This window comes from Triplophysa dalaica, chromosome 6, assembly GCF_015846415.1.
Source record: "Triplophysa dalaica isolate WHDGS20190420 chromosome 6, ASM1584641v1, whole genome shotgun sequence".
Taxonomy (NCBI): Eukaryota; Metazoa; Chordata; class Actinopteri; order Cypriniformes; family Nemacheilidae; genus Triplophysa; species Triplophysa dalaica.
Window position 1 is genome coordinate 17602356 of NC_079547.1, and position 15901 is coordinate 17618256.

At 39.6% G+C, this 15901-nt stretch overlaps 2 protein-coding genes across 2 annotated transcripts in view; one reads left to right on the forward strand and one right to left on the reverse strand.

Moving 5' to 3' along the window:
* Nucleotides 1-15696, reverse strand: part of dock7 (dedicator of cytokinesis 7) — a 42247-nt gene extending 26551 nt beyond the window's left edge. The window contains 14 exon segments of the mRNA XM_056750262.1: nt 6278-6440; nt 6643-6736; nt 6896-7038; nt 7127-7289; nt 7402-7482; nt 7803-7952; nt 8687-8753; nt 8835-8920; nt 9243-9455; nt 9575-9704; nt 11491-11559; nt 11654-11829; nt 12027-12129; nt 15601-15696. Coding sequence (XP_056606240.1) covers nt 6278-6440; nt 6643-6736; nt 6896-7038; nt 7127-7289; nt 7402-7482; nt 7803-7952; nt 8687-8753; nt 8835-8920; nt 9243-9455; nt 9575-9704; nt 11491-11559; nt 11654-11829; nt 12027-12129; nt 15601-15638 — 1676 coding nt within the window. The 5' untranslated portion in view covers nt 15639-15696.
* angptl3 (angiopoietin-like 3) lies at nt 887-5374 on the forward strand. Its single transcript, XM_056750267.1, has 7 exons — nt 887-1553; nt 2111-2221; nt 2317-2434; nt 2513-2626; nt 2734-2829; nt 3884-4156; nt 4369-5374. Exons 1-7 carry the CDS (start codon nt 1035-1037, stop codon nt 4533-4535), a joined length of 1398 nt encoding a protein of 465 aa, XP_056606245.1. The 5' UTR covers nt 887-1034; the 3' UTR covers nt 4536-5374.
* Nucleotides 15697-15901: the final 205 nt, after the last annotated feature.

Consider the following 15901-nt stretch of genomic DNA (forward strand, 5'->3'; position numbering starts at 1 on the left):
TCAAACGTCATTTAGCAACTACTTGACAAAATGGTGGTAAGTACTTCAAGATAATATATTAATATCAATTAGCTCTCATAAAAAGCTGTCTGCACAGTAGGATGTGCAGCAAATAAGAATAACACTACCACCCAACAATATCCGATTTAATAGTATTTTGTACCTTTCTTTAACAAGATAACATATTGAACATTCAAGGCGGACTTTGAGGAAGGATCAAATTTAAGCTGTCTGGTCAATTTTTGAGATATATATACACATCTATATATCTATACACATACACAGTATATACATTAGGCTTGTTTTTTATCCCAAAACAAGCAAAAAAGTCTCTATGTAATATAATATACAAGCAAAAAAGTATTTATATAATATACCTGTATTATATTACATTTTATAGAGACTTATTTGCTTGTTATGGGATTAGAAAGATAATGTTCTATGCAATAGGAGGAGACTAATATGAACCTGCAATAAATAACAAGCTAACACATATCATTGCATTGGCACAAACTATCTCAACATTCAGTCATCACTCATTTCTATCACTGCCTCAACCGAGCAGGTCTGAGCTCCAGCAACAATCCTGCTTGTACATGCAGACCTTCTTAATGGCACATGAGACTGATACTTTGCTGATTCAGGGACCATTAAATCAAACCCACAACCATAAATTGCTGATTTTATTATTAATTTACATACACGCACGGTGCACCAAGTGGCCGAAGCGATGACGTGATCGATGAGCTCAATGATTCATCAGCCTGCCTGTACCATCGTTCATCTTTGCTTTTCAGTAACAACCAAAGGGCCACGTTATGTATGTGTGCGATACTGTAAATTGTTTGCCCTGTGTAAACTTCCACAGATTTGGGGAGGACACACAAGCACAACCAGCTTAATGATCTCCAAAAGTTCCCTCCCCTCTCACTGCAGCAGTATAAATATGAGGAACCTCTGCTGCTTTCGCTGTTGTTCTCAGAGTAGGAGATGCAAAAGGACCCTAGGACATAAACATCTCCAAACCAGCTACAATGAAGATCATCCTTCTGTTTCTATTACTAATCTTGTCTGTTACTAATGCAGCGTCTAACCAGAGGAGAACACCCACAGTCGCACCCATCCTCAGCAGCACAGTGCAGCCACCAACTGAGACTAGATCCCGCTTTGCTATGTTAGATGATGTACGACTGCTGGCGAACGGTCTGCTCCAGCTCGGTCAGAGTCTCCGAGAGTTCGTGCACAAGACCAAAGCTCAGATCAACGACATCTTTCAGAAGCTCAACATTTTCGACCGCTCCTTCTACCAGCTGTCGGTGGTGACCAGTGAAATTAAAGAGGAAGAGGAGAAGCTAAAGAAGACGACTGTATACTTGAAGGAAAACAATGAAGAGATTAGAAACCTGTCAATGGAGATCAACAGCAAAATCAACAACATTCTACAAGAGCGAAGCCAGCTGCATAGCAAGGTTGGAGGACTGGAGGAGAAGCTGCAGGGGTTGTCTCAAAGCATAATGCCGCTGGAGCAAATTCAGGAGATCTCTGGTCTTAAGGTGATTTAGATCAGATTGTCAATAGTTTAAATAGGTAAAAAAAACACTTCTGAAATTAAGTAAGGATAGTTCAACCAAAACTAAAGTTATATCATTTTTTTCACCCTCGTGTGGTTCAAAACATGTATATGAGTCTGTGAAACACAAAAGAAGACATTTTAACAGTTTTTTGTCTTTACAATGCACGTCAATGGAGGCAAATTAAGGTTACCAACATTCTTCAAAATATCTTCTTTTGTGTTCTTCACAAATGTTTGGAATGACATGAGGGTGAATAAATGACCAAATTACATTTTTTGGGTGAGCAAAGCCATAAATGTATTCCAATGCATGACAAGATCATAGACAAATCAAAAGGCAAATGTGCCAATCAGAAACTATACTACAGTTTAAGATCTAAACGTAATAATGTAAACATGAGGGAAACAAATTGTTGTTTATCTCTTTGACAAAATGTTAAATGCTTTCATTTGAAAGTTCCGTTGAATACAATTTTCTGCACAAAGAATAAATGGTAATGTAATCTTAACGTGCATTGTTTTAAAAAATTGTTGCAGGAAGTAATTGAAACACAAGAAAAGACCATTACAGACCTGCTTAAATCTGTGAAAGAGCAACACGAACAGCTCAACTATCAGAATGGCAAAATTAAGAGTCTTGAGGATAAGGTAAATCCATTGCGTTATTAAACGTATATTTTCTGACGCTTCTCATCTTTATTTATTTGCATTATTGCAAGTTTATAAACATCTTCTTTTTTCAGCTGAGTTATGACAATTTTCAAGACACCGCAGAAAAATTTATGGATTTAAGCCCAGAAACACCTGACCCCTTTGGGTACTTGACAATGAATTCCACCAATGGAACTATCGACATAAACGGTAAGAAATTAACAACAGCAATGTCTACATTGAGGTTTACTGGGTCCAGACTGATCTGTTGTTTACTTTGTTGCATAGATTATCCAGTGGGCTGCAGTAACGTGTTCAAAAGTGGACATAGAAAAAGCGGAATTTACCCAATAAAACCAAATCAATCTGAACCCTTCAATGTGTACTGTGAGATGAGCTCTGGTAAGACACCAATTACTCTTACGTTTAATAAATACATTAAATTAGACTAATTTTATCAAATTGAAAACAAGATTCTCATTCAAGGATTACATATACTTATTTTTTAGATGGAGCATCTACAGTCATTCAGAGGAGGGAAGATGGTTCTGTTGATTTTGACCAGTCATGGGGAAAATATGAACATGGATTTGGCAAACTAGAAAGTAGGTATTCACCTTCGTGTAATGTCAAAGATTTTCCCTTAAAATTAATTTAAGGAGTTAGTTTACACAAAAATGAAACTGTTGTTGTTATTTATTCACCCTCATATTCCAAGTGTCATAGGCACTCCAATGGGCTTGGTAAACAAACTAAAATATACATTATTGTGCCTGAACTTCAGGGTTTAAACAGTTTTGGGGTGTATACTTTTAAGTAATGCATAACATCCGGAACAACAGCGATATCCACAACAGGAAATTAGAGTAGTACTGTGTTGCTACGTATGCAGGGGTCAAAACTTTCATAAAGGATGCATCCTATTTAAAAAAAATCACGAAACCCATTCATATGTCTCCAGGACATTTGAAATATACTGCATAAGTTACTCCGAGTATTTTATTACCCCTCGTACTTCGTTTTATTCACTCTCTGTTACGAAGAACAAAAACAGTTATCATAAATTAGAACAAAACAAGGGTTTTGGGGTAAATTATCACCCTAAAAAAAATGTAATTCGGTCATCATTTGCCTGTATGACTTTTTTCTTTCTGCAGAACACAAAAAATATATTTTGAAAAATGTCGGTAACCAAACAACAGCGTTAACCGTTGACTTGCATTGGTATTGTGTCGATACAAAAGAAGTCAATGTGTCCCGCCGCTGTTCGGTTACCAACATTCTTCAAATATCCTACAGTAAGTCCTACAGGTTTGAAATGACAAGACGGCGAGTAAATAATGACAGAATTTTGATTGTGAACTGTGGGTGGTTGAATTGTCCATTTAGAAATAACACACAATATAGAAAATTGCATCAAATAAAGAAAATGGAATATATACTGACAAAAAACGTATGTGGTCTGTTTTAAGTATATATGGTGACATAAACGCAAACTATGCTGTATATCTAAAACACACCAGCAAGTGTAGTTCCACTGCATTACAAGTTAATGTAATTAACATTAACTGAGGCGTCAAATGCTTAAGACTTCTAGGGGGTAATAAGGAATGTTTACAGTATCATATGTTTCTATATGTTCTGTATGATGTGTTGCAGATGAGTTCTGGCTTGGCCTACAGAAAATCTATTCCATTGCCCAGCATGGAGAATACATTCTACATATTGAACTTGAAGATTGGAAGGAGGAAAAGAGGTTCATAGAGTACACGTTCACCCTGGGCGGCCCTGCGACCGATTACACCCTTCACCTGGCACCTCTGTCTGGAGATCTGCCTGATGCCATGAGTAACCACACGGGCATGAAGTTCTCAACCAAGGACAGAGACAACGATAAGCACGACGAATCCAACTGTGCCCGCAACTACACAGGTATCAAATTAAAATGTGATAAGCGAGTTTGGCTTTAACCATTGGGGTAGCTCACATACCTCACAACAATCCAAGACAACAATCCACAAAACTATTCTTACTATTTGTTACAGTGTGAAATGATCTTGAAAAAAATCAACACAAGTTTCAGCCCACAGCTTGTTTAGCAAAAGAGCTTCCAATACCAATAATAAAATGTTTGCTTTTCTCAGGTGGTTGGTGGTTTGACGCATGTGGAGACACCAACCTAAACGGGAGATATGCCTGGATAAGACCTAAGGCTCGGCCCCAGCGCAGAAAAGGAATCTACTGGAGGCCTGCCAAAGGAAGCCCCTTCACCCTTAAATCCACAAAGATCACTATCAGACCATCAACCTAGTTTCAATAATCCCTGACCGTAATTTCCATTGGGCCATTCCATATCAATCAGGGGAGTTACCGTGGCAATTGACCCTGACCAACAAAGCATCTCTCCTCTATAGACAGTCTGAAATTGCTGATTTCTACAGCAGAATGATGCAACTACAACAGGTCACTGACTCCAACAGAAACGGAGTCAAAGGGGAGTTTCAACATGAATGCGTTAGTTCGGAAGATCCATTGAACATTGGATTAAAAGCTTGGTACAGGATTTTTATTAAAAATATATATAAAAAGACAGAAGTTCAAATAACAGACAGTAGTGACTTGTAGAGCATGTTATTACTCAAAGAATGTTCAGTTGTAGGACATATACATACTGTAGTATAGAACTATACTGTATTCAACTATAGAGCTTCTCAATGTCTTGTTTGAATTGTTTTATGGTCATTTAAATAGTGTAAGCAAAATTTCAAAATGTGCAACATTTAATCATTTCTTTAAGGAAACGTCTAATGTTCACCCCAAACTCATACAAGTATCAACTAACCAAATAAAAAAACAGAAACAACATAAGGGTTAGTAAAATCGGAATATATATGAAAAAGTATGATTCTGATATACAACGTTATTAATGAAAGCTAATATAAAGTGTCACCATCTAATTGTATCGTCATACTGGTTAAAATTTGAGTTTCTTTTACGTTACTGAGTCATATTGACTCCTGTTTACACTTTGTGCATACTCAGCGGTATTGTGTATATATATTTAGTTTACAGAATGTTTTTCAGTATGCTTCATATTTATAGCAAAACTTTCAAACATTAACACAACAATAAATCTTTCTTTATGTTTCACAGGACTGCAATGAGTGGATATTTTGTTATTATACCTGAACTGACAATAACTGTCTGATTCCATTAGAGCAGTATATAAGTTGCTCAATAATGCTGCAGTATATGTGACACAGTATTTCTTAAATTCTATTTAATCAACATAAATGATCAACTAAATAATAACTGAAAATTATATTAACAACCTACCTGTTTTACATTCTTTCTGGAAAAAGGAAAACACCACCAAGTAAAATATCATATTGCGGGTTGCAGTGCAAAAACAAATCTGACAAGGTTATCGCAAGCCATTATGTTATGCACATAGTAAGCAAAATATTTAAAACAAATGTCAGCAAAAACTTAAAAAAGGGAAGAACATTACACCTTACTGGTGGGCTCAAGAAGATATTCCCATACTGTTTAAGACGTAGTTCACACGAGACGACAAATATTCAAGCAATAATACATTTCTAGCAGTTTAAGCACGTCTACCCTGCCTTGAAAACCAACCTTTCCTTATTAAATCTTACATCCTCTACACACACATAAATGTCTCAAATTAATTTTCAGCAGTAAACTATGTCAAAATGCATTAAAGTCCAAAACCCTCCAGTCAGCATCACCCAAATCAAGGCTGATTATGCAGAGCACCTGTCCACTGAATGATAAGGCTGGCACCGGCTAAGAGAAGACAAACATGTTCTCTGAATGACAGGTTATGTCAACATATGCACAAGATAAGCATTGTTCTCTTGCTGACCTTGACCAAAATAGCATCCTTAGACAGTGGGGTTGAATCACACAATGTGACTCTGGCTAATTTAGCGATACATGTCAGACAAAGCATTCAATGTCAAGTACGAAACATGGCTTGTGTTTGAGTGCATGGACTCTATGAAACAATCGTATGAAAAGAGGAAATACCTGTATGTGGTGCTGGGCACATAAACGTCCCTGGCGGGAAACTCCAAGATCTCTTTCGTTGGCCGTACTCGACTGTCTGGGTAGGGCTTAACTTGGAGTAGATCAGGGGTCAGGCAATAGTGAGGGCTCTCAGGGGCCGGTGAGATGTCGATCTTTAACTGAGCTGAGGGCAAAAGGAAAGCATGCTATTACTAGGTAACCAGGTCAACTGTTAAAAAATGACATGATGAATTAATTGCATATATCAACAATTATGGAGAAATCATTGAACATAAATGATAACTGTCCTACAGTCCACACAGCATCTATTTTGCAACAAGGTTTGTCAATATGGCAATAATCCATTGATGTCAAGCCAGCTCTACCTGTAATGGGCCTCAGTCTACGCAGCACAGATGAGGGACGCCTCATGTCAGCTAAGAACTTGAACAGGTCTTCATCGCTCAGCCGATCTCCCTCCTAATACAATAAATAAAGTAAACTAATGTCAGAAACACACAGGCTGTCAAATATTCAAAAATATAATAACATTAGAGGACTAACTATGAAATGACCAGTAGGAACCGAGATCAAAGTTTAAATCAATACTGGGCAGTTTTTCCAGAATAACAGTATGACCTGTTTGAAGAAGTTGGTGACAGTCAGGGTGGCAGGCCTGAAGCTGGTCAGACTGCACGACTCGTCTCCGCTTGTGGTTCTCTCCAGTGAGCGGCGTCCCACAATACTCGAGTTCCTCCGCTCTGACCATGAACCTTTCCGCTCTGAGTGACCGACGACATGTGATCAGGCAGTTCAAGCAATTCAGTGCTACTGCTACATGTGTTCAGCCTATACAATTTGTGGACTCACCTGACAGACCCATCTCCACCTCAGTGTCTCTCTCCAGACTGCCTGCACTGTTCACAATGTTCATGAGGTGTATGGCCGTCCAGGCGAAGGGCATGCGGTAGCGCCCCAGTCGCTGACAGAACTGGTCCGCCTGACCACGCAACTTCTCAAGCTTTTCCTTATTCTATGAAACCCATAAAACAGTAAGTACAACTAAATTCCAGCAGGAATTGGTATAAAATGTATAAGGTGTTTGGTGTTAAGCCTAAGATTGGACCGTTGATGCAAGATCTTACTTTGGCTGTGTCAGATTCTTTGAAGACCATGTAAGGTTCAGCAGACTCTCCAATATCTCCCTGCTGTAGAACCTTCTCCAGCTGCAAGGAAACACAGTCAAACATATTGACAAACTTCTACACCCCAAAGCTTCTATTTATGTCATCTACTCTAAAAGAACGATGTACCTTTCATCCACATTGAAACTTTATCTACAATATTTTGCGGTTGTGAAGAAATAAACCTTGTAAAAGGACATTTTTCCTTAAGTCTTACAAAAAACTGTTACTGCGTAGGGCATTGTTGTTCTTTTGTTGCACGAATTGCTTCTTTTGTTCTCCCCTACTTCGCAAGTCATCTTGGATAAAAGTGTCTGCTAAATGACTAAAGTAAATGTAAGACATGAATGTGAATTGGTAACCTTGATGACAAGAAAGACGTCTTGTGAAGGGTAGGTTATGGAGAAAACAGCAGAACGGGCCAGGGTGGAGATAGCAGCAGACGGGATGTGTGGTCGGAGCATGGCCTTTGTTTGCTCCGAGTTCAAATCAAAGTAAAAATTCTCTGATATCTGAGGATTAAGATAAGAATAAAAACTAATGTCAGTATAGTTGCAAAGGAATAACTAAAAACATCAAGAAGGTGACTAATACCCCCTAGTGTTGAAATTCTGAATAACACAATGAACTGGTTTTTTTAAGTTGTGTTTCGCTTTAATTTTTAATGTTTCTTTATGAAGTTCAACATGCTGAAAATAATTTTTTTTCCAATAGACAGTAATCAAATTTTTTTTTTTAACACATTTATACATTTCGGTATTATAACTCGTACGCAGAAATTACAAGGTACTACGCATAACACTGAGCTCAAAACGACAGTTTAACACAACAGTTACTAAAAACGAGTCGTCCAAAACTTCAGAAGTGTACATTTGATCATTTTTGTCTTTTATGACTAATACAAGTTCCAGATGTAGTCACCCACCCATCGCTTCATCGTCTCCGTCATTGGTTAGCTGTGAAAAAGGTGCTTGATGTAGGGCATTTATTTCAGCAAAGTTTAACTTTTAAACCTCAAAAAACGCTCGGAGCTGCAGAAAAAGATGCTGGCGTTTAAAAAGTGCTCAGGACCTCAACACGGTTTCCTCCATAGGATTATAATGTAAAACAGACGCAATCAGCTTCACAAAAGAAGTCAAGTGTAAACATGGCCTAAGGGCTTTCATTATACAAGTAAACTGTTTCGCGCTTTGCTAGCTTTCTACTTTTAACCCTGAACAGCACAGATGTAATCATAACAGCTCACCTTTTTCTTTTCCTTGATATCATATAAGGCCAAACTTGCGAATATTGGCTCAATTTCTATCTCAAACCTTAAAAGGAGAGAAGCAAGTCAGCAACCCTGTAGCCATTTATTTTACATTACAGTACAGAAAAAGCAGTTCCAGACTTACTTCAAGGACAAACACTTAACTAAAAGCCTCTGACCAAAATGCTCTTTTGGAACATCGGGAACACAGTGGCGCTCAATTGGATCTTCCTACGAAAAGAAAAATAACGGTACAAATAAAGTAGTCTGGACATGATATGCTGTGGGTTTATGTAGTCAAAATCTATTCAGTGCAAATATGGTGGCCAGTGTCCACTACCGTATTATTTACTTATACATATTAAAATACTATATTATCAAAATTATTTATAATTATTTATCTAAAAACAAGTTGAGAACTGTATTCTGAATTACTTAAATGCTGATGTTTAATACATCTATTAATCTATAGAGCCAATATCGTAATGCACATTCATTTTGCATTCCTAAAGGCACCACAAAGAACTATCAAAAGGACTCTGTTATTCTCTACCTCATCCAGAGCGGGGTGCAGCGCAAAGAGCTCTCGATGACGGTTTGACATGCGCTGGTCTTCATTGTGACGGTCGATCTCCTCATTAGGCACTCGATCCAGAAGGTGTGGCAGCAGAGCATCAGGCTGAGAGTTCTTCAGGTCAAATATACTGCAAGCCCAACTGCCCCGTGGAGTGTCATCTATGGACATAGACCTCCGCTTTAGATCATCCTGTAACACAAAACACATTATCAGTTATATTCGGCAAAGCCACAGTAATGTTATGCACAATTGTTCAGGCTTATCAGGCTTAGCAAAAAAACATAAAATTTGCATGATGACAGGTTAACCTGATCGTCCTGATAGCTGCTGTGATCTGGCAACTCATCTGACTCAAAAACCTGTTTTGGTAAACCTCTCTGTCTCTCCTTCTGCTTGTCCAGAGTGTTGGGATTAAATGCAGTGCCAAGCTTGTGGTACCTGTTTATCCAAAATACATATGTTATGACCTGTCTGCTAGCATGTATGGAATAACTAGTGCTACCACATGACAAAAATTTAGCACTTTATAAAGGACATTTTTCTGATAGACCCAACAAATCTATTGATCTTAAGGCGCATGCTTTAATGTATGAAATTGGTTTTATACACAAAATTATTTCATAAAAATGTTTTTGAAATGGTTTTCTTTCACTCAGTATTCAAGAAAAAGTATCCAATAATAACCAACATAGATTAACTCCTGAATACTGTTTGAAAAGCATCACAGACTGAGACCTCAAATTATTTATTTTTCTACACAATTTAGTCACAATATAGTTACATTAGTATTATTTTAGAGCTTTTGACTATTTTATTATTATCATATATTTTATAAACATATCTAATAATTCAATATAAAAAATAGCATTAAAGGGATATTTCAGCCAAGAAACAAAATTTCCCCATGTTTTACGCTGAAGGCAACCTAACTGAATATGACTTTCTTCTTGAAGAATAATGCAGTTAAATTTATAATACCACGTGTCCATTTACTTTCAAGAGGTAGAATTGGGGCAATTTTTTGAAGCTCCAAAAAGTGCATCCATCGATCAAAGAACAGCTAGACACAGCTCCGTTTTCTTAACAAAGGCCTTCTGAAGCGAATCCATGCGTTTGTTTGAGAGAAATATCCATATTGACAAAAATATTAAAGTGGTCATACGGGGCGAATCCGTGCTTTTCTGTGTCATTGGTGTATTATAAGTTGCGCATGCATGTAGTAGACATGTACAAAAAAGTGTTGGAAAAAACATGCATTCTATATAAAAGCAAATGCTTACCCAAACATGCCTAAAACGCCTCGTCACACCCCACAAATCTACATCAGTTTGCGGTATGATTTGACTAAGACCGCCCAAATTTATACCCAAGTAAGGTGGGCGTACTTGTCAGTACAATTGGTTTGGAACCTGATGTTCCAAATATGGTAAGAAGCGTTAAATTTCTGTCACACGCTTGCAGTATTCAACCAATCACTACGCACTGGTTAACTGGCCAATCATAGCACACCTCGCTTTCCAGAGCGATGTGCTTTCTAAAAAATTCCCAGCATTTCAGAGAGGCGGGGCAAAGAAAAGATACAAAAATACACGGTATGTGGAAAATATAGCGTTTTTTAACCTTAATTCGTGTATACACATTGCATCCAAAACAAACGATAATATGCGTTTTAATGATTAATGTCATATGACCCCTATAACAATGATGTCTAACCTCCTGTATGCCTCGGTCATTTTCAGTTGGGGAAATTTTGTTTCTTGGCTGAAATATCCCTTTAGTATTGTTTTTATATTATCATTATATATTTTTTATTATTATCATTAATAACTAAGTTAGTGGTATATAAATTACGAAGTGTTTCTGTAACTGATTTACAAACTACGCCCTTTAAATACCCATCTACTAGGACAGCTCTTAAATGGATAATTCACCAAAAAATGAAATTCGGTCATTTAATCATCCAGTTGCAAATCCATACAAATTACTGTTCTTCTGCTGTACATAAAGGAAGTTATTTTAAAGAATGTGGGAAACCAAACAGTTGTGGATCACCATTGACTACCATAGTAGTTTTTCCTCTTACTATGGCAGTCAATAGCACCCCAAACACTTTGGTTATTAACCGAATTTTCATCTTTGGGTGAACAATTCCTTTAAAGAGCAAACAGAGATAAACAGGACATCTAATGAAGCAAAATAACTTATTACTATCTGAACATCATACTTGCGGTTAACAACAGCCCAGTCCTCAGTATAAGAGCGAACACAGTCTCTGACGTGAGCATCGTTGTCACTGTAAAATTATTTTAAAAGGGGAAACACATACACTGTCAGTACACTGTTAAAGCATCAGACAAAAGCATAAATGTCACATGAAACACACTAACCCTTCCTCAGGCACAGCTTGGCCAAGAGTTCGACACTCTCTTGGAGTATACAGCACTTCAATATCATCTGGAGGAAACTCAATGAGATCTCTCAGAGGTCCTGACTCTATAACAGGTGGATGTGTGATTAAATAGTCCTCGAAATCCACCGGCTCCACTGCTTCTGTCAGGGGAATCTGAATGAAGAACCCCATCGAGGAGCAAAGAATGTCAGTTTCACTGTCAAGAATTAATTATCCCTTATAAAATCACCTGAAGTTGAAAGCACATGGTGTTTTTTATCACTTATTCATTTAACTCATCTCTAAATGATCAATTACTGAGAAATAATTTCAAAAAATGTAATATATATTTGCTTAAATATAATACTCACGGCATTGCTAGTTGCATTGCCACTCACACCGAGGTTTTTAAGAAGCTGAGGGGAGCCTCCATACTGACCAGCAATCTGTTTCCTGACCTCAGCTGCTACAGTCCTGGAAAACATAATGGCAGGAAAGTAAAGGGTTAAGGAGGATGTGCATGTATATTTAAGTGTGAAGTGTAATGGGACAGGCAGATCAGCTAAAGATCCCATGACCTGACAGTCATCATCTCCCATTAAGAAAAGCACAGAACTAATGCTGCCTTTAAGTCAAATTGGAATCCTTGTATTTGCAAGATGAGCATACATCAACCGACGCTACCACCAAAACAATACTGAACTTAAATTTCAGGCTCACTGAAATAAGGCTACTTAATCTCAAAGTGCCATTACTGTTAGGTGTAAACAGCATTTTTTTTTTTCCAAAACGTTTTTGATAAACATCCTCTTAAACACACAACCTCCCTGGGAAAGTCTATGCCAGGGTACTGGAGAGGAGAATCCGGCCGATGGTAGAACCTTGGATTCAGGAGGAACAGTGTGGTTTCCGTCCCGGTCATGGAACACTGGACCAGCTCTATACCCTCTCCAGGGTGCTGTAGGGTTCATGGGAGTTTGCACAACCAGTCCACATGTGTTTTGTGGATTTGGAGAAGGCATTCGACTGTGTCCCTCGCGGCATCTTGTGGAGGGTGCTCCGGGAGTATGGGATTCGGGACTCTTTGCTAAGGGCTATCCGGTCCCTGTACGACCGGAGCAGGAGCTTGGTTCGCATTGCCAGCAGTAAGTCAGACTTGTTCCCGGTGCATGTTGGACTCCAGCAGGGCTGCCCTTTGTCGCCGGTTCTGTTCATAATTTTTGTGGACAGAATTTCTAGGCGCAGCCAGGGGCCGGAGGGCGTCGGGTTTGGGGACCACACGATTTCATCTCTGCTCTTTGCGGATGATGTCATCGTGCTGGCCCCATCAGACCAGGACCTTCATAATGCACTGGGACGGTTTGCAGCCGAGTGTGAAGCGGCTGGGATGAGAATCAGCACCTCCAAATCTGAGGCCATGGTTCTCAGTCGGAAAAGGGTGGCTTGCTCACTTCAGGTAGGTGGAGAGTTCCTGCCTCAAGTGGAGGAGTTCAAGTATCTGGGCGTCTTGTTCACGAGTGAGGGAAGGATGGAACGGGAGATTGACAGACGGATCGGTGCAGCTTCTGCAGTAATGCGGTCGCTGTACCGGTCTGTCGTGGTGAAGAAGGAGCTGAGCCGCAAGGCGAAGCTCTCGATTTACCGGTCAATCTACGTTTCTACTCTCACCTATGGTCATGAGCTGTGGGTCATGACCGAAAGGACAAGATCCCGGATACAGGCGGCCGAAATGAGCTTTCTCCGCAGGGTGGCCGGGCGATCCCTTAGAGATAGGCTGAGAAGCTCGGTCACTCGGGAGGAGCTCAGAGTAGATCCGCTGCTCCTCCACATCGAGAGGGGCCAGCTGAGGTGGCTCGGGCATCTTTTCCGGATGCCCCCTGGACGCCTTCCCGGGAAGGTGTTCCAGGCATGTCCCACCGGGAGAAGACCCCGGGGAAGACCTAGGACACGCTGGAGGGAGTATGTCTCCCGGCTGGCCTGGGAACGCCTCAGTGTCCCCCCGGAAGAGATGGAGGAAGTGTCTATGGAGAGGGAAGTCTGGGCATTCCTGCTTAGACTGCTGCCCCCGCGACCCGGCCCCGGATAAGCGGAAGAAAATGGATGGATGGATCATCTTAAACATCAAGCATTGGTCAGCTAAAATAAAAAATTATGCATGAAATCAAATCAATTTGGTCTGCAAGCTTTGGTCTTGAAGTCCGATTTACAATGTTATTAAAATGCCTGAGTGATTTCAAACTGCCGCATTACAAAAATCATCATGAAGTGACATGCAAAACCAGTCTTGTTTCCAGTCATCACTTTGAATCTTGGTCTAATCAATGCAGTATGATGTACAGTACAGTACACAGGCCCCTGTCCCCATGTTGATTCTGTTGGGACCTTTATTTAGGCTGGACATTCCTAAAGAGTGAGCAGATGATTAGCCCGCATGTGTTGTTTACAAAGTTACAATGACTTTCAGTGCATATTTTACACCTCCTCAGAGAACCTCTTTTAGACATTCACAGAGTCATGAGAAATAGCTTCTGTTCATTTCCAAAAGGGCTAGAATACATATGAAGTATCTCATTAAATTGGAAATAAATGCTAAAAAGATTTCAATTGCACAGTCGGTAGAGCTTTCAGTTTCGCTCTGACTTTTCAAACAAAATGTTGCTGTAAATATAGATTAGTTTTGTGGCCTTTTGAATTTGGCTGATAGTTCTACTACTATGTCATATCTCTAAAATGAAACAACTACTATGTCATGTCTCTACAAACGCTTTTCCTATGTCAATCAGCACACTTTACTATTTGGGTAAGTGACAAATAGTGATCAGAATCAGGACAGCAGGTGCCTCCGAGTCTCAATTTAACTGATCTGATCAACCTATTGCACATCACTGACAAGACAACAAGGCAAAGGCATTCCTAAGCATCTGGAAAATGCCAAGAGCGTAGAACCCACAGGGGAGCCTAAAAGGTCATTTCCTTTTTTAGATCCTTTTGAGGTCTAATCTTGATATTTAACATCATAAAAGACATGTCCATTGAAATGAAATGCAATTTAATCCAAAGGTGGGACTTGATTGTTAAGTCTTCTATAAAAGCAAGGGGCCCCTATTCACCAAAATCCTATTATCCTAAATCTGGGAAACAACATCATGACACATTGTCATCACAAGTTATCTGCTTGAGATTTAATCATGCTGTGTATTTCTGGATCATTCTCAAATGGTTGGGGAGACGTATACTTGGTGACTATATAAAAACATCTGTAAGACCCCTTTTCTTGACAATTGACAATACTGCTATATAATAGTCATTATTTACATCTAAACATGCAAGAAATGCTAATTCAACCCTCAAGTTTTTTGTTGTTGTTAATTAATCATAGTCAACTCAAAAACAAAGCCACGCACAGCGATACGCGATTACATATACCGTTACGCACATTTGACAGCAATACATCTCACGATCATCTGATGTGTCAGTATGTCAAGGCAAGCCATCGTCCGTAAACCCCAAACAATCCATTTCACCGACTCCCCAAAATCATTACACAATGCATTTGTGCATTATAAACCCTACGATATGGACTTATTTTAATGCACACAGTCACAAAGGCATCATACCGCTGCCTTTCAGTTTAGGGTGGGTCACTCGGGCATCTCTATGGCTGTGGCTCAAATCCTAGTGAGCTGCCTAACTAGACTACCTTACTAGCGTTAATAACAAGCCTGCTACGCCCAGAATGCACTCTGGAAAGGGAGCTCACTACGATTCCTGACACAGCCTTTCTAACTCCGCGTCTGCTCCAGCTAACTCAACGTCTAGGCCTTATTTGGAAGGGCTGGCATGCTCGCCCACTGCATTGGGCAGCAGAGAAAGAATGATCACACGGCTCCGAGTGAACCCATGTAGAAGCGCAATGAGGTTTTGATTTGGGAAAGATCTTCTTACCTGCTGATTTTCTGTGCAAATGCGCGGCGTTCAGCCATGACTGTAGACGCTGAGTGCTCGAGTACTCCAGCCGCGATTTTCCTTTCCCACCCGTATCCCGACAAGTCCCGCCTTCCGGAAAGTCCCGCCTCCTGCGACTCCCAAGAAGAGCGTGATTGGACAGTTGAGAAGTCATTCACAAAGTCGTAGTAATCATAACAAACAGCGGACTAGTGAGAGGCGGGACTTGTCGGAATATTGGTGGAGGGGAAGCAATGAGTTCAGTCACGCAAGAAAGAATGAAGAACTGGACTAAAAAACG